This window comes from Gopherus flavomarginatus, chromosome 5 (assembly GCF_025201925.1).
Source record: "Gopherus flavomarginatus isolate rGopFla2 chromosome 5, rGopFla2.mat.asm, whole genome shotgun sequence".
In the NCBI taxonomy this organism is placed as follows: Eukaryota; Metazoa; Chordata; order Testudines; family Testudinidae; genus Gopherus; species Gopherus flavomarginatus.
The window spans coordinates 136,168,252-136,193,095 of NC_066621.1; the positions used below are offsets into that span (position 1 = coordinate 136,168,252).

The 24,844-nt window shown below is 44.3% G+C and overlaps 2 protein-coding genes across 6 annotated transcripts in view; both read left to right on the forward strand.

The window, feature by feature from the left end:
* The window catches only part of EML1 (EMAP like 1), a 230,324-nt gene that overhangs the window by 91,860 nt on the left and 113,620 nt on the right, over nucleotides 1-24,844 (forward strand). The window lies entirely within an intron of this gene.
* Nucleotides 17,280-19,902, forward strand: LOC127051636 (zinc finger and SCAN domain-containing protein 29-like). The gene is made up of 2 exons (XM_050954225.1): nucleotides 17,280-17,888; nucleotides 19,277-19,902. Exons 1-2 carry the CDS (start codon nucleotides 17,366-17,368, stop codon nucleotides 19,825-19,827), a joined length of 1,074 nt encoding a protein of 357 aa, XP_050810182.1. The 5' UTR covers nucleotides 17,280-17,365; the 3' UTR covers nucleotides 19,828-19,902.

Here is a 24,844-nt window from a genome sequence, read left to right on the forward strand (position 1 = left end):
TACCACAGTAAACTGTCATTCCTGCTACTAACAAATTTTAACCCAGTCCCTAGTATTAGATTTGAGTGATGGCATTTACAACTGATCCAGTGGCTCCTCCTCAGGTAATTACATCAATATTTTAGGTACATCAGCTGCAGTGGCCTTGGCCACTGGGAAAGCTTCTACCCATTTAGTAAAGTGATCCATGATTACCAGAACATATTCTTTCCCTCTGCACCTTGGCAGGGGACCAATGAAATCTATTTGTAACTGCTCGAAGGGCTGTGTTGGTCTTGGCTGATGTCGCATTCTCACTTTTACTGTGGGAGCAGAATTACATTGAGCGCACGTTACACACCTTCTCACATAATCATGCACGTTTGCATTAAGCTTAGGGTGCCACCAGGTGTTTGACATACGGTGAATCACCCTCCATGCTTCATCATGTCCCAACATGTGATACACTTGTATCATAGTTCCCATTAGCACATTTGGTAACACTAATGTGTTCCCTGGACCTCTCCAAGTGTTATTATCACACAGTTTGCCATTATCCATCCATAACCACTTTTCTGCCCTTGGAGCAGCGTGTTGAATGTCCTGTAATTCAAAAAAGTTTGGGGTTTTTATGAGAGGCTGTGTTGCAGCAATTAATTGGGTCTCTTTACTTTCCACTGCTGCTTGTTTAGCTAGTTCATCTGCCCTTCGGTTCCCCTTGCTGTGAGGATCTGTCTCTTTTGTATGGGCCTTCACTTTTATTACTGCTACTTCAGTAGGTTTCTGCATGGCTGCATGAAGTTTCTGCACTATCCCTCCATTTTGTATTGGGGATCCTGTACTTGTCAGGAATCCTTGATTTACCCACAAGTTAAGGTAATCATGTACAACCCCAAACGCGTATCTAGAATTAGTATATATGTTTATAGCATGACCTTCCGCAGCTTCACATGCTGCAATTAATGCCTGTAGTTCTGCTACTTGGGCCGATGCTCCAAGTAAACTGCTATGCGCCACCAGCTGCCCATCTTGAGTACAAACAGCTCATCCTGTGTGTCGCTTGCCGTTGACATAGAAGGAAGAACCGTCCACGTATAGGCAAGGGGCATCAGGTGTTTCAGTTTCTTTTACCAATGGAAGGTCCATGGGCTCTTCCTTAAGGCAACAATGATGCGGGTGTCCCTCATCTGGGCTAGGCATGAGGGTGGCAGGGTTTAGCGATGATGCTCGTTGCAGATGTACTGAAGGCATTAGCAAGCTCGTTTCCCATCGAGTCCATCTTGCCACATGGACTGCCGAAGATTTCTTTCCTGATAAAATAGCAAGGACAGCGTGAGGCACAACAATGTTTACATCCTATGCATCAATAAGTGGTAAGGCCTGATTTAGGGCCATAGAAGCTCCTTCCACTGCCTGGAGGCACGGTGGCATTGCTTGAGCGACAGCATCTAGTTTAGAAGAATAGTATGCTACTGGGCACTGTTTATCCAATTGTTTTTGCATTAACACTGCTGTCATATGTCCCTCTATGACATGCGTGTACAATGTAAAAGGCATTAATGGATTAGGAAGTCCCAACCCTGGGGCAGTACTTAGCCTCTGTTTCAATGTGGTAAATGCCTGTTCACATTCAAATCTCCATTCAATTGCATCATGTGGTCCACCAGCACCCTTTAGGAGATTATTAAGGGGCTGGACAATCCTTGAATAATTTGGGATTTGAGTTCGGCAGAAATTAAATAGCCCCAACTCTTTGCTAACTCCCCTGCCCGTAATTGGTTGTGGGCATGCATTAATAGCCTCAATGAGGTCAACAGTTAAACGCTTGTACCCCTTGGATATTAGATACCTCAGATAGGATACTTCCTCCTTTGCGATCTGAGCCTTTTTAGCATTACATTTTACCCCACTGTCTGCCAAGTGCTGCAGGATCACTTCTAAGTCTTTCATGTGTGTTTGGCCATCTGGTGAGGAGACAAGAAGATCATCAACATACTGTACAACACAAAAAGTCATGTCTGGCAGCTTTGCCAGAACATCAGCTAACACTCTATGAAACAAAGTAGGTGAGTTATAGAAACCCTTGTTTAGGCGAGTAAAGGTATATTGCTTCCCTTTAACAGTGAATGCAAACCAAAATTGACTGTCAGGGTGCACAGGAACAGACCAAAAGCCATTGCTAATCTCCAAGGCTGAAAACACTATGTGATCCTCAAAAGCATGTAAACCTCCCTCTACCATCCACTTCTGTACCTTTTCCCAGAGAGGTAGGTTTGGGTTATTAAGCTGCAAAGATGGCAATTCTTTTAACACGCTCAGCAAGTCAGATGGGCTCATAGGAGTGTGCTCTAGGCAACTAACAGTAGCCGGGTCCCCTTCCCCTGGATTAGGATTAGGGACAGTGTGCACTCTCACTGAGCCATGAAACAAGACTGATAGCCCCATCTTCCATATGTAGGGTCCAAAGGTGCTGAGGGACAAGATCTCTTTCCCTGCAAGTCTGCTTCTTTATACCTTTTTGCTTCTGCTTGCAGTTTTTTTACCTCTGCTTCTAACTCTTCTACCCTTCCTTTTAGCATATCACTCTTTCTAACCAGCTCTTCATAATCAACAATTAAACACATACCAGCCATTTCGTCCTTCTCTTTGCTGTTTTTTAACCTTGTACACCAACAGGCAACATAATAGGGATGTTTAGTTGGGTAATCATCATGTGTTGGATATCCTTGTTTCAATGCCTTGTCATACTGAGACAGGACAGATTTTACAGCCAGCAACCTTACATCTACACTGAGGACATCATCTTCCTCAGATAAATATTGTGGTTTATGCACAAAATCAGTTTTGCCCGCCTGTAATGGGGGGTGGTTATTCTTTCTTTCAATCATACAGCCAAAATATCTCCACAAGAAAGCTAATAAACTTACAGCTACAATAGTTATAAAAGCACTAACCATATACTCTTCATATTGTGGATCATTATATCCCTTCAACTTTTTAAATGTATAACTACATTTCTGGTTACAGACTAACAACAATTTATTCCAGTAAAACACACCAGACTGAAATGCTCAATCAGCAGATTAATCCTTTTTCCAATTTATTTTATTTGCACAATTACAAATTCCAATTAGGAGATCTGGGCCTGCCAACACATCAGCTAGAGGTACTTATAGCTATACCTGCCCCTACACTAACTGTTGGTCCTTACAGCCTCTTTGATTTTCCACTTCAGCAGCACTTAGTCGGAGGAACTTACAGCTTAGCCAGCCCCCACACTAAGTACAATGCCTTAAGACTGCAACAAACACCCTGAATTCCCCAGCACCTAGACTTGCTTACTACAAAAGGTATGAGAGTCACCAGTCAGGTCAGGGACACACAACCAAATAAAAAATGAACAATCTCACCCTCTAATTTGATTGTAGGTCATGATCCTGAAGGATATTTCAAACCCTGCTCGCTGCGCCAAGAAACTGTTGGGATTTGGTGGTTCGCAGTGAGTCTGATGCTGGGTAGAAATCATGGGACTTCGATCCAATGCGATTTAATTCAATTCAATAAAGCTTTATTCAACATGTGCACAAAGAGAGCCCCTGGTACAAAGAATCAGGCAGAGTCCCTCCCAGCAAGGAGCCCCTCCCCTTGCTACTTTATAGCACATGGTGCTTATATAACAAGTTATATAACAACTTACATAACATGAACCTTTAACCAATCAGAGTTAATGCTCATAGTACTCCAGTCCACATGCTGAGCTCACACCCCTCCCCCTTGGCCTTCTCCAGAATGTTCCTAGGCCGGTGAGCCACAGCATGCTTCCCTATGCATAAGCACCCTGTAAACCACATTTTATCTAAAATTAACACAACCATACCCTTCAAGCCCATAATAAATGAGTGTACCAATTTTCTTTATTTCGGCTTAATGAGAATGTGGAATTCATTTTTCAGTCACTCATTACAAATGAATGTAATTATCAAGTTCTCTTACATCAAACTTCTTAGTCTTTGTTGGAGGTGTGGTATTCAGAGATGCTCAGAGCTGTGTTGGTCTGGGCATCATATTTATATGTTTGACTCGAGAATACCCAATGCCATATTTTATGGTCAGCTAAAGTAAGGCACCCATTCTTATGGTGGCCAGTACAAATGATATAAAGACACACTGAAGTCAAACTTCAAAAGCTTGTCAAGTTGACTCCAGCAGCTGGGAAGCAACAGCTCGCAACAGAGCAAAGTGGTGGCAGATTTGTCATGTCACTGTTAACCACTTTGAAGCAAGATGCATTAACAGCTTATGTGAAAAACATGAACAGTGTGAAGCAAGGATACAACAGCCTGCAATGGTCAAGGACAGTCTTGTCTGTTCTACATGTAACTGTTTGAAATTCTTTCATTGATCTGGCCTCTCACATACGTGTACCCCTATAGTGTTTGCTGAATCCTCCTGCGTCGACAATCAACGTGAGGCTACATCATCATCTTTATGAAGTCCTCTTATTACCATTTTTGAAATATCGCTAGTCTGGAATTATTTTTCGCATTCTGAGGCTTGATATTGGTGCTTAGATGCTGCTTATAAAGGTGAGTGTAATTAGAACTGGTTGGAAAATTATATTTTATTCCACAGAAAATTTTGGCCAAAAATTGAAATATCTAGATTCAGAAATGATGCTGTGGTGCCTCATGTGAGTTGTAGTTCAAGTCCCTCACACATACCATCTATGGATGGGGTGTCAGACATCTCTCACAATGCACCATAGCCCTCTGTCTTGGTGCAGTGCCTGAAGTGTCTGGGGGAAGGCCACTCACCTTCTGGATGCTTGATCTGTCAGCGCTTCAGCCCCAGAGCCCACAAGGACAGGGAGACCTGTCTGCAACTCCTTCTTCTTAAGGAAGCCTTGGAGGCTAGATCCTCTGGATCTGTTTGAACTTCAGTTCCAAAGTTTAAAGAGTTGGCATTGCCCCCAGTAGCCTCCATCAGTTCTGGTTGATTGAAGGGTTCCAAGAAGCCACAGTCCCTATCAGGACCAGACTTGGTTCCTGCAGGCCCTGTGGTCAAGGCCCTGAGGTGATATATGTCCCAATGAAGGCCCATGTGGTTAGATCCCATTGTTCCAGTAACAGAATAAAGGATGAGGACAAGTTCAGCTGCCCTCATTGTGCCATTCCTTATGCCTCACTGTGCCATACCTCGTGCCTCATGGTGATCTGACCCTGACATAAGCCCTGCACCTGCAGGACCAGAGTTCGTTTTGACTACCTCTTCCAGATTCCAGAAGATGGATGTAAGTAGCTTTCAGTGCCTTCACTCTTGGATGCTGAGGCACTGAGGAAAACGAAGCATAGGAGCAAGATGACCAATGTTAGCAGTGCTGATTTCTGCACATCAGAGCTATCAGATCCATCCAGTTCTGATAGGGCTACCATGGTTGTGAAGAGAGACCTGTTCTATCTCCAGCCTCAGTAACAAAGAAGGTGAGCCCACATGTATCATTGGATCCAGAAAAGGATCTGGAGGTTATAGTGAATCACAAACGAAATGTGGGTCAACCACCTAATACTGTTGAAAAAAAGCGAACATAATTCTGGGATGTATTAGCAGGAGTGTTGTAAGCAAGACATAAGAACTAATTCTTCCACTCTACTGAGCACTGATAAGGCCTCAACTGGAGTATGGTGTTCAGTTCTGGGTACCACGCTTGAGGAAAGATGTGGAAAAATTGGAGAAAGTCCAGAGGGGGGAAACAAATATAATTAAAAGTCTAGAAAACATGATTTACAAGGGAAGATTAAAAAAATATTGGAAAACATAATCCCAACTCTACGTATAAAATGATGGGGTCTAAATTAGCTGTTACCACTCAAGAAAGAGATCTTGGAGCCATTGTGGATAGTTCTCTAAAAACATCCACTCAATGATCAGCGGCAGTTAAAAAAGCAAACAGAATGTTGGGTATCATTAAGAAAGGGATAGATAATAAGACAGAAAATATCATATTGCCTCTATATAAATCCAAGGTAGGCCACATCTTGAATACTGTGTGCAGATGTGGTCACCCCATCTCAAAAAGCGATATATTGGACTTGGAAAAGGTTCAGAAAAGGGCAACAAAAATTATTAGGGGTATGGAATGGCTTGTGTATGAGGAGAGAATAATAAGATTGGGATTTTTCAGTTTGGAAAGGACACGACTAAAGGGGGATATAATAGTGGTCTATAAAATCCTGACTGGTGTGGAGAAAGTAAATAAGGAAGTGTTGTTTATTCCTTCTCATAACACAAGAACTAGGGGTCACCAAATGAAATTAATAGGCAGCAGGTTTAAAACAAAAGGAAGTATTTCTTCACACAACGCAGTCAATTCATGGAACTTTTTGCCAGAGGATGTTGTGAAGGCCAAGACTGTAATAGAGTTCAAAAAAGAACTAGATAAATTCATGGCAGATAGGTCCATCATTGGCTATTAGCCAGGATGAGCAGGGATGGTGTCTCTAGCCTCTATTTGCCAGAAGCTGGGAATGAGTGACAGACAATGGATCACTTGGTGATTACCTGTTCTGTTCATTCCCTCTGGGGCACCTGGCATTGGCCACTGTTGGAAAACAGCAAAGAATCCTGTGGCACCTTATAGACTAACAGAGGTTTTGGAGCATGAGCTTTCGTAGGTGAATACCTACTTCGTCAGATGCATGTAGTGGAAATTTCCAGGGGCAGGTATATATATGCAAGCAAGCTAGAGATAATGAGGTTAGTTCAATCAGGGAGGATAAGGCCCTGTTCTAGCAGTTGAGGTGTGAAAACCAAGGGAGGAGAAACTGGTTTTGTAGTTGGCAAGCCATTCACAGTCTTTGTTTAATCCTGAGCTGACGGTGTCGAATTTGCAGATGAACTGAAGCTCAGCAGTTTCTCTTTGAAGTCTGGTCCTGAAGTTTTTTTGCTGCAGGATTGCCACCTTAAGGTCTGCTATAGTGGGGCCAGGGAGGTTGAAGTGTTCTCCTACAGGTTTCTGTATATTGCCATTCCTAATATCTGATTTGTGTCCATTTATCCTTTTCTGTAGAGATTGTCCAGTTTGGCCGATGTACATAGGAGAGGGGCATTGCTGGCATATGATGGCGTATATTACATTGGTGGACTTGCAGATGAATGAACTGGTGATGGTGTGGCTGATCTGGTTAGGTCCTGTGATGGTGTCGCTGGTGTAGATATGTGGGCAGAGTTGGCATCGAGGTTTGTTGCATGGATTAGTTCCTGAGCTAGAGTTACTATGGTGCGGTGTGCAGTTACTGGTGAGAATATGTTTCAGGTTGGCAGGTTGTCTGTGGGCAAGGACTGGCCTGCCACTCAAGGCCTGTGTATCATAACCTTAGTCCCAGATTTGGACCTTAGCGTCCAAAATATAGGGGTTAGCATGAAAACCTCCAAGCTTAGTTACCAGCTTGGACCTGGTACCTGCTGCCACCACCCAAAAAATTAGAGTGTTTTGGGGCACTCTGGTCCCCCTGAAAAACCTTCCCTGGGGACCCCAAGACCCAAATCCCTTGAGTCTCACAACAAAGGGAAATAATCCTTTTTCCCTTCCCCCCTCCAGGTGCTCCTGGAGAGATACACAGACACAAGCTCTGTGAAACTACACAGAGTGACTCCCCCTCTCCGTTCCCAATCCTGGAACAAAAAGTACTTTCCTATTCCCCCAGAGGGAATGCAAAATCAGGCTAGCAATCCAACACACAGATCTCCCCTGATTTCTTCCTCCCACCAATTCCCTGGTGAGTACAGACTCAATTTCCCTGAAGTAAAGAAAAACTCCAACAGGTCTTAAAAGAAAGCTTTATATAAAAAGAAAGAAAAATACATACAAATGTTCTCTCTGTATTAAGATGATACAATACAGGGTCAATTGCTTAAAAGAATATTAAATAAACAGCCTTATTCAAAAGAATACAAATCAAAGCACTCCAGCACTTATATTCATGCAAATACCAAAGAAAAGAAACCATAGAACTTACTATCTGATCTCTTTGTCCTTACACTTAGAAACAGAAGACTAGAAAGTAGAAACTACTTCTCCAAAGCTCAGAGAAAGCAGGAAGGCAGACAAAAGACTCAGACACACAATTCCCTCCACCCAAAGTTGAAAAAATCCGGTTTCCTGATTGGTCCTCTGGTCAGGTGCTTCAGGTGAAAGAGACATTAACCCTTAGCTATCTGTTTATGACACTGTGAAAGTGTGAGATCATTGTCCAGGATAGGTTGTAGATCCCTGATGATGCGTTGGAGGGGTTTTAGCTGGGGACTGTATGTGATGGCCAGTGGAGTCCTGTTAGTTTCTTTCTTGGGTTTGTCTTGCAGTAGGAGGCTTCTGGGTACACATCTGGCTCTGTTGATCTGTTTCCTTATTTCCTTGTGTGGGTATTGTAGTTTTGAGAATGCTTGGTGGAGATTTTGTAGGTGTTGGTCTCTGTCTGAGGGGCTAGAGCAGATGCGATTGTACCTCAGTGCTTGGCTGTAGACAATGGATCGTGTGATGTGCCCGGGATGGAAGCTGGAGGCATGAAGGTAGGCATAGCAGTCGGTAGGTTTTTGGTATAGGGTGGTGTTAATGTGACCATCACTTATTTGCACCGTGGTGTCTAGGAAGTGGACCTCCTGTGTAGATTTGTCCAGGCTGAGGTTGATTGTGGGGTGGAAGCTGTTGAAATCTTGGTGGAATTTTTCCAGAGACTTCTTCCCATGGGTCCAGATGATGAAGATGTCATCAATGTAGCATAGGTAGAGAAGGGGCGTGAGTGGACGAGAGCTGAGGAAGCGTTGTTCCAGGTCGGCCATAAAAATATTATCGTATTGTGGGGCCATGCGGGTGCCCATAGCAGTGCCACTGATCTGGAGATATATATTGTCATCAAATTTGAAATAGTTGTGTGTGAGAATAAAGGCACAGAGCTCAGCAGCCAGTTGTGCTGTGGCATCATCAGGGATACTGTTCCTGACAGCTTGTATTCCATCTGTGTGTGGGATGTTTGTGTAGAGAGCCTCTGCTTCCATGGTGGCTAGGATGGTGTTTTCTGGAAGGTCACCAATGCATTGTAGATTCCTCAGGAAATCAGTGGTGTCACGGAGATAGCTGGGAGTGCTGGTGGCATAGGGTCTGAGTAGAGAGTCCACATATCCAGATAGTCCTTCAGTGAGAGTGCCAATGCCCGAGATGATGGGGCATCCAGGATTTCCGGGTTTGTGGATCTTGGGTAGTAGGTAGAATAACCCTGGTAGGGGGTCCAAGGGTATGTTGATTTGTTCCGGTGTTAGTGTAGGGAGTGTCCTGAGTAGATGTTGCAGTTTCTTAGTGTATTCCTCAGTGGGATCTGAGGGAAGTGGCCTGTAGAATTTGGTGTTGGAGAGTTGTCTGGCGGCCTCCTTTTGGTAGTCAGACCTGTTCATGATGACAACAGCACCTCCTTTATCAGCCTCTTTGATGATAATGTCAGGGTGGTTTCTGAGGCTGTGGATGGCATTACGTTCAGCACGACTTAGGTTGTGAGGCAAGCGATGTTGTTTTTCCACAATTTCTGCCTGTGCACGTCGGCGGAAGCATTCAATGTATAGGTCCAGACTGTCATTTCGACCCTCAGGAGGAGTCCATGTGGAGTTCTTCTTCTTGTGCTGTTGGTGGGAGGGTATCTGTGTATCAGTGCGCTGTTCAGTGTTGTCCTGAAAGTGTTCTTTGAGTTGGAGACGGCGTAAGTAGGCTTCCAGATCGCCGCAGGACTGTATCATGTTGGTGGGGGTGGCAGGGCAGAAAGAGAGTCCCCGAGATAGGACAGACTTTTCTTCTGGGCTGAGTGTGTAGTTGGATAGATTGATGATATTGCTGCGTGGGTTGGGGGTACTACAGTTGTGGCCCCATGAGGCAGGTAGGAGTTTAGACAGCTTACAGTCCTTTTTTCTTTGTAGAGAGGTGAAGTGAATAATGTAGATCTCCTGTCTTATTTTAGTGAAGTCCATTTGTATGGAAGTTTGGTTATTAATGAGAGTCTCCAGGTTGGAGAGATGTTGGAAAACAGGATACTGGGCTAGATAGACCTTTGGTCTGACCCAGTATGGTTGTTCTTATGTTTAGTCTGGAAAAATGAAGACTGAATGGGGACATAACAGTCTTCAAATACATAAAAGAGTGTTATCAAGAGGAGGATGATAAATTGTTCTCCTTTAGCACTGAGGACAAAACAAGAAGTAATGGGGTTAAATTGCAGCAAGGGAGATTTAGCTTAGATATTAGGAAAAACTTCCTAACTGTCAGAGTAGTTAAGCACTGGAACAAATTACCTAGGGAGTTTGTGGAATCTCTGTCATTGAAGGTTTTTAAGAATAGATTAGACAACACCTGTCAGGGATGGTCTAGATAATACTTAATCCTGCCTCAGTGCAGGGGACTGGAGTAGATGACCTATTGAGGTCCCTTCCAGTCCTACATTTCTATGATTCTATGTTTAGAACTCCTTTGAATTTCCCACTGTACTGCCATATACCCCTTCTGCTTTTATTCTCCCAATATTATGGCAGATGTATTGCAGAAAAGGAGGATGCCCTGACAGGCCATCATGGAAATTAAAAAAAAAAACACCACTACAAAATACTACTTTTCAATCTCCCTACTCCTCCCCTGCTCTAACAGGATTGGTCAGGTTGTCTCTGCAGTGCTTCTAATGGCAAGTAGTCAGGGATCAAATACTTCCATTTGAGTCTCAAACTACTATCCCCACGTGTAATATTGTACTACACCTCAGCTTCTTTCTTTCCTCTTCTGTTCCCTCCACAATTTTTTATTCTAGGGATTCTTCCCAGAATACAGTAGAAGGAATCATAAATAGTGTTGGCCACACAAACTACAAACAGTAACTATTAGTTGTAAGTGTTTACTTTAACAAACCTATTCTGAGGAAGCAGTCTTCAACTCATTGATGTATAGATAGAAGAAATAAACTTTTGTTTAGATAATCTTTCATTATTAAAAGAAAAATTGTAACTTCATTTGGAAATAACCATTCCCACTTTCACCTGTGGTGGAAAACGTGGGAATCTTCTAAATACAGGGTAGATCTTGTTGGCTACATGAAGGTCCAGGGCACATACTCAGAATTTTGGTTTAGTGAATGCTGACTAATTAGCCAGGAGGAGATTGCTGAGAATTTACTGCTACATTCATTTTATTTTTTCTCTCATTTTGTTAATGAATATAGGATAGTGAACTGTGAGACTCATGATTGTGATTATTATTGTAGGCTGATTTTCTTTTAAAACTCTGTTGCTTATTTTAGGAAGTTTATAGTCTTGTTTAATTTTCTATTAGCAAATCTATCAGTAAAGAGACAAGAACATTCCTCACAGAGTATTTTAAAATATAGTACATTGTTGATAAATACTGGGACTACGATTGGGAATATATTTAGTCTAAAGGTAGGAGGAAAAAACTCTTCTCATATTTAACAATTTTTTATTCCATATATAGGAGCTACACAATAATTTAGGTTTTAGAGACTATTATTATTGTTTGAGAGCTGACAATGTTGCTCTTCATATTGCAAAAGTGCTACTGTAGTTATTTCTAAGTCACTTTTCCCTTCGTCTTCCACAAATTCGTGAAGTGTGTGGATTTAGGTGGACATGCAAATTAGTACTGTTTACTAAAAGGTGTTTTCTGTTAATTTGTTCTTCTGAGCAGCTGGAAAAACTAATCTGACCAGTTCAGATAGCACAATATGAGATAGACCTAATCACTCAGAACTAGGGAATCTCCTTGCAATGCTAATCTGATTTTAAGTACATTTAAAAGACTGAACTGAAAAGTTGTCCTACCTGTTCAGAAGAATCCTCTGGATAGATATTGCTTTGTTTTTCCTGGTGTCAGGTTAAAAATTTACATCTAATTTCTCATCCCACACAAACCTTATTTACTGTGTTTGGGGCTTGAAATTAATCTAGCTTTCTGTGATGAGAATATAAAGGAATAATCATTCTGCAATTAACAGAACTCAAATTACAAAGCACATTCCTTAACATTTCACTGGCAACCAGTTTTGCTTTCTGTTTTAATGAAAAGTAAAGCAATTTTTAAATAGCTTCTAGTTATAGATTCAAAGACTTTAAGGTCAGAAAGGACTATTATGATCATCTCATCTGACCTCCTGCACATCGCAAGCCACAGAATCTCACCCACCAACTCCTGTATCTGAGCCACTGAAGTCCTCAAATCATGGTTTAAGAACTTCAAGATGCCGAGAATCTTCCAGCAAGTGACACGTGCCCCAGGGCTGGGACAGCAGGGGGGGTGCGGGTTGGGGGGGCGGAGAGCTCAGGGCTGGGGCAGCCCAGGGCTGGAGCAGCCTGACAGTTCACCTTTCAGTATGACCTGTTGTAGTCTCCCCTTTAACCAGTCCCTTATCCACCTTTCAATTTTCATATTGATCCCCATCTTTTCCAATTTAACCAATAATTCCCCATGTGGAACTGTATCAAATGCGTTACTGAAATTGAGGTAAATTAGATCCACTATGTTTCCTTTGTCTAAAAAATCTGTTACCTTCTCAAAGAAGGAGATCAGGTTGGTTTGGCATGATCTATCTTTTGTAAAACCATGTTGTATTTTGTCCCAATTACCATTGACCTCAATGTCCTTAACTACTTTCTCCTTCAAAATTTTTTCCAAGACCTTGCATACTACAGATGTCAAACTAACTGGCCTATAGTTACTCAGATCATTTTTTTCCCCTCTCTTAAAAATAGGAACGATGTTAGCAATTCTCCAGTCATACGGTACAACTCCTGAGTTTACTGATTCATTAAAAATTCTTGCTAATGGACTTGCAATTTCATGTGCCAGTTCCTTTAATATTCTTGGATGAAGATTATCTGAGCCCCCCGATTTCATCCCATTAAGCTGTTTGAGTTTGGCGTCTACCTCAGATGAGGTAATATCTACCTCCATATCCTCATTTCCATTTGTCATCCTACCATTATCTCTAAGCTCCTCATTAGCCTCATTAAAGACTGAGGCACAGTATTTGTTTAGATACTGGTCCATGCCTAGATTATCCTTAACTTCCACTCCATCCTCAGTGTTTAGCGGTCCCACTTCTTCTTTCTTTGTTTTCTTCTTATTTATATGGCTATAGAACCTTTTACTATTGGTTTTAATTCCCTTTGCAAGGTCCAACTCTATATGGCTTTTGGCCTTTCTCACTTTATCCCTACATGTTCTGACCTCAATAAGGTAGCTTTCCTTTCTGATCACTCCCATCTTCCACTCCTTATAGGCTTTCTGCTTTTTCTTAATCACCTGTCGGAGATGCTTGCTCATCCAGCTTGGTCTACAACTCCTGCCTATGAATTTTGTCCCCTTTCTTGGGATGCAGGCTTCTGATAGTTTCTGCAACTTTGACTTGAAGTAATTCCAGGTCTCCTCCACCTTTAGATTCCCAAGTTCTTCAGTCCAATCCACTTCCCTGACTAATTTCCTTAATTCTAGTCCCCCTAGTCCCAGATCTATTTTTGTTTATCCTTCCGTATAGTTTGAACTGAATTTGCTCATGATCACTCAAACCAAGGTTGTCCCCTACAACCATTTCTTCTAGGAGGTCCTCACTACTCACCAAAACCAAATCTAAAATGGCATCCCCTCTTGTTGGTTCAGCAACTACTTGGTGAAGGAATCCATCAGCTATCGCATCCAGAAAAATCTGAGCCCTATTATTATTACTAGCACTTGTCCTCCAGTCTATATCTGGGAAGTTAAAGTCTCCCATGTTCACACAATTCCCATTAGTGTTTACTTCATTAAAAACATTAAAAAGGTCTCTAGCCATATCCAAATCAGATCCCAATGGTCTGTAGCACACCTCAAGCACTATCTTAGGGGACGCTCTAGTAGCTTTCTTTCCCAATGTGATTTGAGGCCACGTCCAGACTAGGAAATAAAATCGATTTTAGATACGCAACTTCAGCTACGAGAATAACGTAGCTGAAGTCGAATTTCTAAAATCGAGGTACTCACCAGTCTGGACGGGGCGGCATCGATGTCCGCGGCTCTCCGCGTCGATTCCGGAACTCCGTTCGGATTGATGGAGTTCCGGAATCGATGTAAGCGCGCTCGGGGATCGATACACCGCGTCCAGACTAGACGCGATATATCGATCCCCGAGCAATCGATTTTAACCCGCCGATGCCGCGGGTTAGTCTGGACGAGGGCTTAGCCTGGATAGACTCTGTCTTATCCATTCCATCCCTTCTTATTTCTTTATGGTCTACCTCATCATTGATATACAATGTTACTCCACCACCTTTGCCTTTATTTCTGTCATTCCTAAACAGCACATACCCTTCAATACCTGTACTTCGGTCATGACTACTATTCCACCATGTTTCTGTTATCCCTATAATATCCGGTTTCACTTCCTGCACCAGTAGCTCTAGTTCCTCCATTTTGTTACTTAGGCTCCTCGCATTAGTGTACAGACATCTTAATTTTTGCCATTTGGCTTCACTAACATTCTTTACCCAATTAGGCCCAGACATTCTACCACCAGTATCATCTATTAGATTGGTATCTACACTACCTTTCCTCCTTATGTCCAATCTCCTACTACAGCTGTATCCTTTCTTACTTTGTTTTCTTCCCTCTCAATGTTAAATTCCGGCGTGGAGATTACCTGGACATCTTCCAACCATCTCCCCCCAATTCCTAGTTTAAAACTCTCTTAATCAGTTGAGCCAGCCTCCATCCTAGAAGTCTATTTCCCTCCTTACTCAGGTGAAGTCCATCTTGAGAGAACAGTCCTCTGTCCATGAATGCTTTCCATTGGCATACATCCCAAAACCCTCCTTATAGCACCACTGCCTGAGCCATCTGTTGATCGCCATAATCTTGTCACACCTTTGTTGCCCTTCTCTAGAAACAGGCAAAATCCCACTGAAGATCACCTGAGCCTCGATTTCCTTAAGCGTCTTCCCCAGTCTGGCATAGTCTCCTCTGATATGTTCCAACAAGAATCTAGCCGTATCATTCCTTCCCACAGGAAGGACAATCAGTGGATTCTTTCCCACTCCCATTAGGATCCTCTTCAGCCTCAGGTCCACATCCCATATCTTAGCACTCGGCAGACAGCACATCTGTTGTTCTCTGGATCAGCTCTAGTTACAGGCCTGTCTATTCTTCTCAGTAAGGAGTCCCCAATCACGTAGACCTGCCTTTTTCTGGTGACGGTGCAATTCTCTGGTCTATCCCCTGTTCCCTCTGGCTGCAAGTCCTCTCTATTTCTATTGTCCCTTGCAATCCTCCGCAACTCATCCCTTATCCTCCTGGGGCTCATATTTGGTGGTGTTGTCTGCATTGACTCTTTCCCTCTTCCTATAGGACTAGCTGCTCTTCTCTTCTTCCTTGCCCTCTCACCGTCAGCGACCACCTGCTGTGCCTCGTCTTCATTTTCCAACTCTGCAAACCATCTTTTCCTCTGCCTGGTTCTCTTAGTCACATGCTTCCACAGTCCACTTTCCTCACCTAGCAGTCTCCTCTCAGAATTCTTTGGTCCTGCTTCCATCTGCAAGTCTGAGCTTTTCCCTTCAGCCTCCTCATGTCTCTGCTCCATCATCTGCCCGAATCCTCTTCTAAACTCAACCAGAGTTTCCACCTGCTTCTCCAATCCTTGGATCTTTTCTTCTGTCAGCTCTATCAGGCGGCACTTCATGCAGACGAAACTGTTTTCAGGTACCCCCTCTAGGATCATGTACATGCCGCAGCTTCCACATCCAGTCATCCTCACTGTGTCTTTCACTGCTGCCTCTGTATCGGTCATAGCCTTCCCACCTAAAACCTGTTAGTCCAGGAAACACAAACCAAAGCATACCACCACCACCTACAGCAAAAAAAAAACCCCAATGGGCACGAGAACACCGGCAGAACACCACCCACTCCCTTCACAAGCCTGCCTATTCCTCTGTCTAGGTTTCTTAGGTTCCGCCACAAACTCCCCTTGCAAACTCCTACTGAAACTCACCTGTTTACAGCTCTGATTGCTGGCTCCTATGCCGCTGCAGCAGTCTATAACGCTGCCTGACTGGCTGGCTACCTTTATAGGACCCCTAAGCAGAGAAGCCCCGCCCCCTAAGCAGGTCTCAGCTTCTCTCCCAGCACACTGCCCCCACCAGCTTCCACACATATAACTACAAAATACAATACACAAAATACAAAAACTTTCTTCTTCAACCAGCAGGTTTAACACAAAAGAATGTATTCTTCTCACAATGCACAGTCAATCTGTGGAACTCATTGCCATGGGATGTTATGATGGCCAAAAGTATAACTGAGTTCAAAAAAGAATTAGATAAGTTCATGAAGGATAAGTCCATAAGTGGCTCTTTACCAAGATGGTCAAAGTGATGCAACCTCATGGGCTGAGTGTCCCTAAGCCTCCAATTCCAGAAAGTGGGACTGGATGATAGAGGATGGATGACTCAAAATTGCCCATTGTGTTCATTCCCTCTGAAGCATCTGGCACTGGCCAGTGTCGGAAGACAGTATAGTGGGCTAGATGGACCATTGATCTGACCCAGTATGGCTGTTCTTATGTTCCTGTGACTTGAAATGAATCTCGGTCAATGTTTGTACATAGGTGGAACATGCCAGATAAATGCCAAATTTTAGTTTAATGATGTAATTCTTTTTGAAAAAAACTACTTCTAAGATGTAACAATTTATGTACAATTTACAAATTACAGTTTGATTTTTGTGAACTGTTTTATTACTGACTTTTTCTGTGTATTGCCTCATGCTTCTTGTGCTAAGGAGCAGTGGAGTGGCACCCACAAGTCTCTGACTTTGAAAGAGACAATCATTAAGGGCTATATCAACCAGTGAATTGACCTGGTCACAACAGAACAATAGGATGGCTGAACTCCAGGGGAGGCCAGTTTCCTCCAACTTCTCTGCAGGGGACTTAGGCCTTGGCTACACTACAGAGTTGCAGCGCTGGTGAGGGGGTTACAGCGCTGCAACTTAGGATGTGTACACACTTGCACAGCACGGCCAGCGCTGCAACTCCCTGGTTGCAGCGCTGGCTGTACACCCGGTCGAGCCTCGGGTGTAGAGGATCCAGCGCTGGTGATCCAGCGCTGGTCAGCAAGTGTAGACACCCACCAGCGTTTTTATTGACCTCCGTGGCATAAGCAGGTATCCCAGCATACCTTAGCAGCCTGTCTGGTAATCATGCAAACTCCACTGCCCTGGGCTCACCTGACCCCTCCTTTAAATGCCCCGGGAATTTTAAAAATCCCCTTCCTGTTTGCTCAGCCAGATGTGGAGTGCAATTAATCAATCAATCAATCAGCGACCATGCCTCCACGCACCAAACGAGCCCCAGCATGGACCAATGCAGAGCTGCAGGACCTCATAAGTGTTTGGGGAGAGGAGGCTGTGCAAGCACAGCTGCGCTCCAGAAGGAGAAATTATGATACCTATGGGCAGATATCGCAGTCCTTGATGAGAAGGGGCCATGAACGGGACGTGTTGCAGTGCAGGGTCAAAATAAAAGAGCTGAGGAGTGCTTACTGCAAAGCCCGTGAGGGAAATTGCCGCTCAGGAGCTGCCCGCACAACCTGCCGTTTTTACCAGGAGCTGGATGCCATACTTGGGTGTGACCCCACTGCCAATCCTAGGAGCACGATGGAGAGTTCAGAGCAGGGAGAAGTGGGGGAGGTTGTAGAGGACGGTGACAGTGAGGCTAGTGGCGTGGAGGGAGACACCCGGGAGTCCCAGTACACATGCAGCCAGGAGCTCTTCTCAAGCCAGGAGGAGGCTAGCCAGTCGCAGCAGCAGGAAGTTGATGGTGAGGAAGAAACTGAGGATCGTGCTCGGGGTAAGTAGATTTTTATGTTTTGGGAGAGGAGGGTTTTGGTTATGGCTGCCTGCATGTATGCCTAAACGTGGAATAGCCCATTGATTTGCTCTATCACGTCTCTGTAATCTGCCTTGGTAATCTCTTGAAAAGTTGCAGCAAGAGCGTTTGCAATTTGCTTTCTCAAGTTGATCGGGAGAGCCACCGTGGTCCTTGTCCCGGTCAGGCTAACTCGTCCGATCCACTGTGCAACGAGGGGTGGGGGGACCATGGCTGCACACAGGCAAGCTGCATAGGGGCCAGGGCGGTATCCACATTGCTGTAGAGACCCTCCCTCTCTTCCCAGGTAACACGCAGCAGTGATATGTCTGGCAGTAGGAAACCCTGTTGAGAATTTAGGGATACTTGAGTGCAGGGCGTCAGGTTCGCGTTTCCCCAGCCCATTGCGCACTGTTGTTAACCCCTCCCCCTCCCAGCACGTAGCCAGCCACGCGGTGTGCTCCGGTGTTATGCACCCCCCTCCAAGCAGACATCCAGCACCGCGGTGCGCTCCGGTGTTTCCCACCCCCCCCCTCCCAGCACGTATCCAGCCACGCGGTGTGCTCCGGTGTTATGCACCCCCCTCCAAGCAGGCATCCAGCACCGAGGTGCGCTCCGGTGTTCCCCACTCCCCTCCAAGCAGGCATCCAGCACCGAGGTGTGCTCCGGTGTTCCCCACCCCCCCCTCCAAGCAGGCATCCAAACCGAGGTGCGCTCCGGTGTTCCCCACCCCCCCTCCAAGCAGGCATCCAAACCGAGGTGCGCTCCGGTGTTCCCCACCTCCCCTCCAAGCAGGCATCCAGCACCGCGGTGCGCTCCGGTGTTATGCACCCCCCTCCAAGCAGGCATCCAGCACCGCGGTGCGCTCCGGTGTTCCCCACTCCCCCTCCAAGCAGGCATCCAGCACCGAGGTGCGCTCTGGTGTTCCCCAACCCCCCTCCCAGCACGTAGCCAGCCACGTGGTGTGCTCCGGTGTTATGCACCCCCCTCCAAGCAGGCATCCAGCACCGCGGTGCTTCCCCCACTCCTCACCAGCAGGACGGCGTGAACGGACCAAAGCCCAACCCCCCCACCCCACAAGCAGCTCACCACCTTCCTGTTCACTACTGTCCCCTGTTCAGGACACCAGCTACCTCCTGTACCCATTGCAGATAAACCCCAGTGACCCATTGGTCAATTCCCACTCCCAAGGGGAAATCGGGGGAAAACCACTCACCCCATTGCTCGCCATGACTTAGCTTCCCTGCCCTCTCTGTGTTATGTGAGGTATGTGAGAAGGATGCTACCAAAAGTCTAAAAAGTCCTTCACTGTGTGATAATAAACAATGTAGCCTCTGTATATTACATGGTTCTATCTCTCTTTTTTCTAGTGACCTTGACTAATGCAGCCGGATCACCGGCCTCACGTAGATTGCAGAACTTGAGACGAAATCCCAGAAAATCAAAAGAGGAATTGATCAAATCAGTTATGAGTCACTACAACAGAGAAAGTAGGAAGACACAGGAATGGAGAGAGAAAATGTATGAATGGAGACAGAGTGTACATGAATGGAGGCAAACAGAAAGCAGGAGAAAGGAATTGTCTGCCAAAAAAGCCACAAAGCAGATGATAAGCCTCCTGGCTCGCCAAACTGAGTCTTTCGAGTCTCTCGTAGCCATGCAGACAAATATGTACCGTTGTAACCCACAGCCCTCCCAAAGCCCTCTTTCTTGTTCCCCAGTATTTCCACAAAACAACTTTCTCCAGCAGCCAGTTTCTTATTACCCCCAGCTGCCCCCAACACCTGTACGATCACCTACCAGCCCTGATAACTATAATTCTTACCCTGTTCACTCCACCCCCATTATCCTGCAGCATAGTAATCCTGAAGTGCAGCAGACATTGAATAGTGATCAAAATAGGACATATTCAAACCTGTGAATGTACAGTCCACCGCCCCAACCCCCTTGCCTTTTATGTACTGTATGTTGAATAAAGGATTTTTTTTCTTTTTCACTACGTTATATTATTGCTGAAAGTGGTAAATATTGTACACAAAGGTACAGCAAAGCACATCAAATGCATCAAACATTACTGTTCGCTCTCAGCATCAAATTGCTCCCTTAAAGCATCCCTAATCCTTGAAGCCCTTTCCTGGGCCTCCCTATTAGCCCTGCTCTCTGGCTGAGCAAACTCATCCTCTAGGCGTCGAACCTCGGAGGTCCATTCCTCACTGAATCTTTCACCCTTCCCTTCACAAATATTATGGAGGGTACAGCACGTGGATATAACAGCGGAGATACTGCTTTCCCCCAAATCTAGCTTCCCATAAAGACAGCGCCAGCGGGCTTTCAAACGGCCAAAAGCGCACTCCACAGTCATTCTGCACCGGCTCAGCCTGTAGTTGAACCGGTCCTTGCTCCTGTCAAGCTTCCCTGTATATGGTTTCATGAGCCATGGCATTAAGGGGTAAGCGGGGTCTCCAAGGATCACAGTGGGCATTTCGACGTCCCCTACTGTGATCTTGCGGTCTGGGAAAAAAGTCCCGGCCCTCAGCCTCCTGAACAGGGAACTGTTCCTAAAGATGGGTGCATCGTGCACCTTTCCAGGCCATTCTGAGTAAATGTCAATGAAAAGCCTACGGTGATCCACAAGCGCTTGCAGAACCACGGAGAAATACCCCTTGCGATTAACGTACTCTGATGCCAGGTGGGGTGGTGACAGAATAGGAATATGCGTCCCATCTATTGCCCCTCCACAGTTAGGGAAACTCATTTCTGCAAAGCCATCCACAATGTCCTGCACGTTCCCAAGAGTCACAGTTCTTCTTAGCAGGGTGCGATTAATGGCTGTGCAAACTTGCATCAGCACCATTCCAACGGTAGACTTTCCCACTCCAAACTGGTTCGCCACCGATCTGAAGCAGTCTGGAGTTGCCAGCTTCCAGATTGCAGTAGCCACCCGCTTCTCCACTGGCAGGGCAGCTCTCAATCTCGTGTCCCTGCGCCGCAGGGTAGGGACGAGCTCAGCACACAGTGCCATGAAAGTGGCTTTTCGCATCCGAAAGTTCTGCAGCCACTGCTCGTCATCCCAGGATTGCAGGACGATGTGATCCCACCACTGAGTGCTGGTTTCCTGAGCCCAAACGCGCTGTTCCACGGAGCTGAGCACGTCTGTTACTGCCACAAGCAATTTAGTGTCTTCACCGTCAGGCGATTCAATATCATCGTCTGACTCCTCACTGTCACTGTCACTCTCACTTTGCAGCTGAAGGAATAGCTCCACTGCCATGCGTGATGTGCTGGAAACATTCATCAATAAGGTCATCAGCAGCTCAGGCTCCATTTATAACAAAAATCGCAGAAATAGCGCTGTAGAATCACAATGCCGCCAAACTGCTCGCAATGTGTAGCAAAGCACCACGGGGCATTGGAACAGGAAGCGGAAAGACCCTCACACTTCCTTCCCCCTCCCACAAGCCACAGCGCCAAAATGGGACGAGGTGCTCTGTGGGATAGCTGCCCACAATGCACCACTCCCAACAGCGCTGCAAGTGCTGTAAATGTGGCCACACTGCAGCGCTGGTTGCTGTAAGTGTGGCCACTCTGCAGCGCTGGCCCTACACAGCTGTACTAACACAGCTGTAACTACCAGCGCTGCAAAACTGTAAGTGTAGCCATACCCTTAGGGTTTGGAGCAGTGAAATTTCACAAGCAGCAGAACAAAGAAACTAGGTGTGAGTGGTGGAGCTTAAAAACACAAGAATTCACACAGCAAGAGGCAGGGGAGAGGAATAAAGAGGGCATGCTTTTGTAGCATAGGAGAGTGTTTCTGATTTTGTGACCAGCCAAGGGCAAAGGAAGCTGATCTAGAACAGAGATGGTGTGGAGCGGGAGAGACTCCATAACTGAGAGGAGAAGCCATGAACTGCATTAGCAGGTTCTGGACACCCCAGAGGATTCTGAACTAAGCCAAGAGAGTATTCTAATGGTGCGGAAACTGAAGTTTAGATAGTACGAAAGGGTGTAGGGTTTTATTGTTTTTGTCTAGATTTGTATATCTTTTGTACTATCTAAAGCAGTGGTTTTCAAACTTTTTTTCTTGCAATCCAATGGAAGAAAAACACTTACCCCGCAACCCAAACAATACCTTCTAACTAGAGTTTTCATAAAATCACAGTAAAGGGCAATATGTGCTAGCTTTAATCACTTCACAAGATGAAAGTGCTACCTGCATATCAGATGTGCTGTTGAGTCGGTTTCTACCTTTTGTTTTTAACTATGTCAAAGTCAAAAATCCCAGTTTGCACATGTAGGTTGTTGTGAACTATAGTAACAACAGAACACTGATCTTACTTAACAGTGGGTATATTGTTTGAAAACACTTATCCAAAACGATGACAAATTTAATAACATGTAGCGTGTTTTGAGTGTGCTGTCATAGGTGAGTGGCAGCAGCTCTTGTTCTTGCTCATGCATCAAGTTTAACTCTATTATTGATTCAGGATTTTTGAGAGCAAAAAGGATTTTTCACCCAACGCTTTTCCTTCAGATTTTCGAACCCCTCTGCAGGGAAGTAGCGACTAAAATTGTTAGAGCAGTCAGATGTAACTGTACGACACTTCATTTCATTTTTCTTCACTAATGCTATTATCTTCAGAGCATTGTAACAGTGTTGAGAACATGTAGTAGCTCAGCCAATTACTTTTCAGTCATGCTTGCCACAGTGCTAATGAATTTTGGAATGCTTGTATCTGTTCGCAGTGTCTAAACAAACCATTGCCTCTTCTTTGTAACTTCAAATTCAATTAGTTTAAAACTGAGAAAATGTCAGTTAGATATGACTTTATTTAACCGTCATCGTCAAACAAATTTGCCAAATTAGACTGTTTCTCTAAAAGAAAAATGTGAATCTCATTCCTGAGTTCGTACACCCTTGTAAGCACTCTGCCCTCTGGCAGCCACCGTACTTCAGTGTGAAACAGTAAATGAATGTGCTCCGCTCTGATTTCTGAGCATAACGCTTCAAAAAGCCTGCTGTTCAGTGATTTTCTGTTAATGCAATTAACAATTTTCATTACTTCCTCCAGTACTGCCTTAAGGTTGGGTAAATATCTGGGATGCCAAAGCTTCGCGGTGAATGAAACTGTGGTTCCAAACGTTACCAGCTGCCTCAGATATTTTTTTCACAACTCTGCTATTTCTAGCTGTCATATTTTCTGCACCACCATTTGTAATTCCTTTGCAATTAGCCTAGTCCAATTTGTATTTTCAAAGTATGCAGGCATGCAGTGCTTCGAATATCTGTGTTCTTCTTGTATTTGTTGGTAAAATCAGACAATACAGCAAATCTTCCATAAAATCATCCTGCCAAATATACTTCACTTAAACTAACAATGTTGCACAATTTGAAATATCCGTACTCTTGTCAAGTTGGATAGCAAAATCCCTGAGTTTCCAAATGCTCTGCAATGTCGCCGAGTCATTGTGTTATCACTGAGAGGAATAATTCTCAATTTTTTGGCAGACTTCTCATTGAAAATTGTACACACCATATTCAGAGATGCTTGAAGAATAAGCTTTTTGACAACTATGGGAGGCATTTTCTCTTTTGCCATATCCTGTGCACCCAAATATGATGCCAGTTGTGCCTTATCATTCAAAATAGTTGACCGACCAAGAACTTGCGCTGATAATGTTAATTCCCATTGCTTCCTCTGAAAATATTCAAGAGGCTTAACAGCGAGTTCGCCATGTTTTGATTCTAAATGTCTTTTTAACTTTGATGGTTTTAAACTCTTATTTGCAAGCACCTCACTGCAGATAACGTGCTGGGGCTTTGGATCTTGGTTTGCATTAACACAAGTGATGAAACCATTTTTCAAAAAAGCATCACTGTACTGTCTCGTCCACACTTTGGTTTTCTTCTTAGTAGATGGTTCAGAGGAGGTTGACATGGCAGAAGTATTATAGAATTTTCTGTTGCCTACTACATACTTTTTTCATTTTCAGATGTAGATGGATTTGATGACTGTGTTTCCAAACTTCTTTTTCTTATTACAAAACGATCCATTTTTCAGGAACAAAGTTTGTTGATTAAGCCTCACAACTCGAGTCCCCACAACATTAACAAAACTGACAGTATGCAGAAAGCAGTCTTGTTAGGTTAGGTGATTACATTCATAATGGCTACATTGTGTATGCATGTAGTGCATAATGCATCAGACACTCTTTGCAAACGAGTCTTACTGGAAATAAGTAAAATGTCCAACATTTAAATGATTATAATGCTATTTTGAAAGGATTATGAAAGACATTTTAAGAGATTGTGACATTTTAAATTTGCAAGTAATCCAGTGCCTAATATTCCATGACTTAGTACTGGGTCATGACTGATTTAAAATAAAAAGTGGTCATCATAGACACCTTTGCAAAATTTGTGTGTCTGTTTGCTTTCACTATCACGTCCTACTTAGGTAACTGTAAATCCAGAAAAAAGAACAGGAGTACTTGTGGCACCTTAGAGACTAACAGTGCCCTTAAGGTTGGAGCATCAAGAAAGGATGTTCTTCAGCTACACTGGAATTTGGGGTATCAGCACTGGTTCTTGGGGCCTATGGTAGCTGGCCTCTGAGGACACAGTTCTATGAAGGGGTTACAGAAAGAGAACCCGTGCCTTGGATCTGTGCCAGCCAGGCCAAGGAAATCAGACAGTGCTTCAGCCTACTCAAATTATGGGAAATTTAAGACCAGATGGGCCCACTATAGTGGGACATAAACACAGCAGCCTGGTGAGTGTCATGGATAGTGAGTTTTCCCAGGGCTGTATGTAACATTATTTTGACGTTTTCTTGTTTAAATATACTTGTAATACTGTTGGGGAAATAAGTGGTTAATCTGCTGACTTCTTGCTCATCTTGAAATGTTAGACAGAATTTTGACATCTGCCCATGGAAAAA

Excerpts from the sequence above, each read along its gene's own strand:
- LOC127051636 (XM_050954225.1), top strand. The coding sequence starts at position 17,366 with ATGCCTCCACGCACCAAACGAGCCCCAGCATGGACCAATGCAGAGCTG. Across the intron at positions 17,889-19,276 it reads AACTGAGGATCGTGCTCGGG|TGACCTTGACTAATGCAGCC; the intron begins GTAAGTAGATTT and ends TCTTTTTTCTAG.